The 675-nt window shown below is 49.3% G+C and overlaps 1 protein-coding gene across 1 annotated transcript; it reads left to right on the top strand.

The window, feature by feature from the left end:
• On the top strand, positions 1–675 carry SARC_18001 (hypothetical protein; the record flags this gene model as incomplete). The annotated part of the gene is made up of 1 exon (XM_014287914.1): positions 1–675. A coding segment is annotated over one exon (675 nt), but the record flags the coding sequence as incomplete, so codon positions are not given.

Below are 675 nucleotides of genomic sequence, written 5' to 3'. Positions count from 1 at the left end.
ATGCGGATGGATCGTATGCGTTCAATGGTATTCCACTGTGCGAGTACACCATATCTGTACCCGAAGAGGTAAGCGCAACAGGCGGAACCAAGCCAATATATGAAGGCCACGACAACGACGACACCAAGACTGAGGCGGATGTCACTATCGATCTGGCACAGAAGGATGTAATTGACGTGGATTTCCTATACAAGGTACCAGCAGTAATTTCTGGAACCGTGACAGGCTACGAGGATGGCGAGGGTATCGCGGACGTCACAGTAACGGTAATATGCACTGCCAATACGTCCATCTTTTACAAGGTCCAGACTAACGCGGATGGAACATATGTCATTGACGATGTCAAGGACTGTGACTATACTGTAAGTGTGCCAGAGGCGTTCAACGGCGAGCCTATCAAGGGCCTCAGCAGCAAGACCGTCAGCATCACGCCCGCTGATCGAACTGAAGAGGCAGACTTTGTTTACGTTCCTCTTGGAACTATCTCCGGATATACACTCAATGATTTCGATCAAAGTCCTTTGGCTACAGTCGAAGTGACATTGAGCTGCAAAGGTGTGGACGAAACTCGGACCACGAACACTTCTGGCTACTACATCTTCGAGAACCTTGGTGACTGTAACTACACTGTTACTGCCCCATTGTCTGTCACCTCAGATGTGTTTGCGGGCATCA

This window comes from Sphaeroforma arctica (genome assembly GCF_001186125.1).
Source record: "Sphaeroforma arctica JP610 unplaced genomic scaffold supercont1.13177, whole genome shotgun sequence".
Classification (NCBI taxonomy): Eukaryota; class Ichthyosporea; order Ichthyophonida; genus Sphaeroforma; species Sphaeroforma arctica.
Note: the sequence above shows the minus strand (reverse complement) of the source record. Positions and strands in the feature narration are given on the sequence as shown.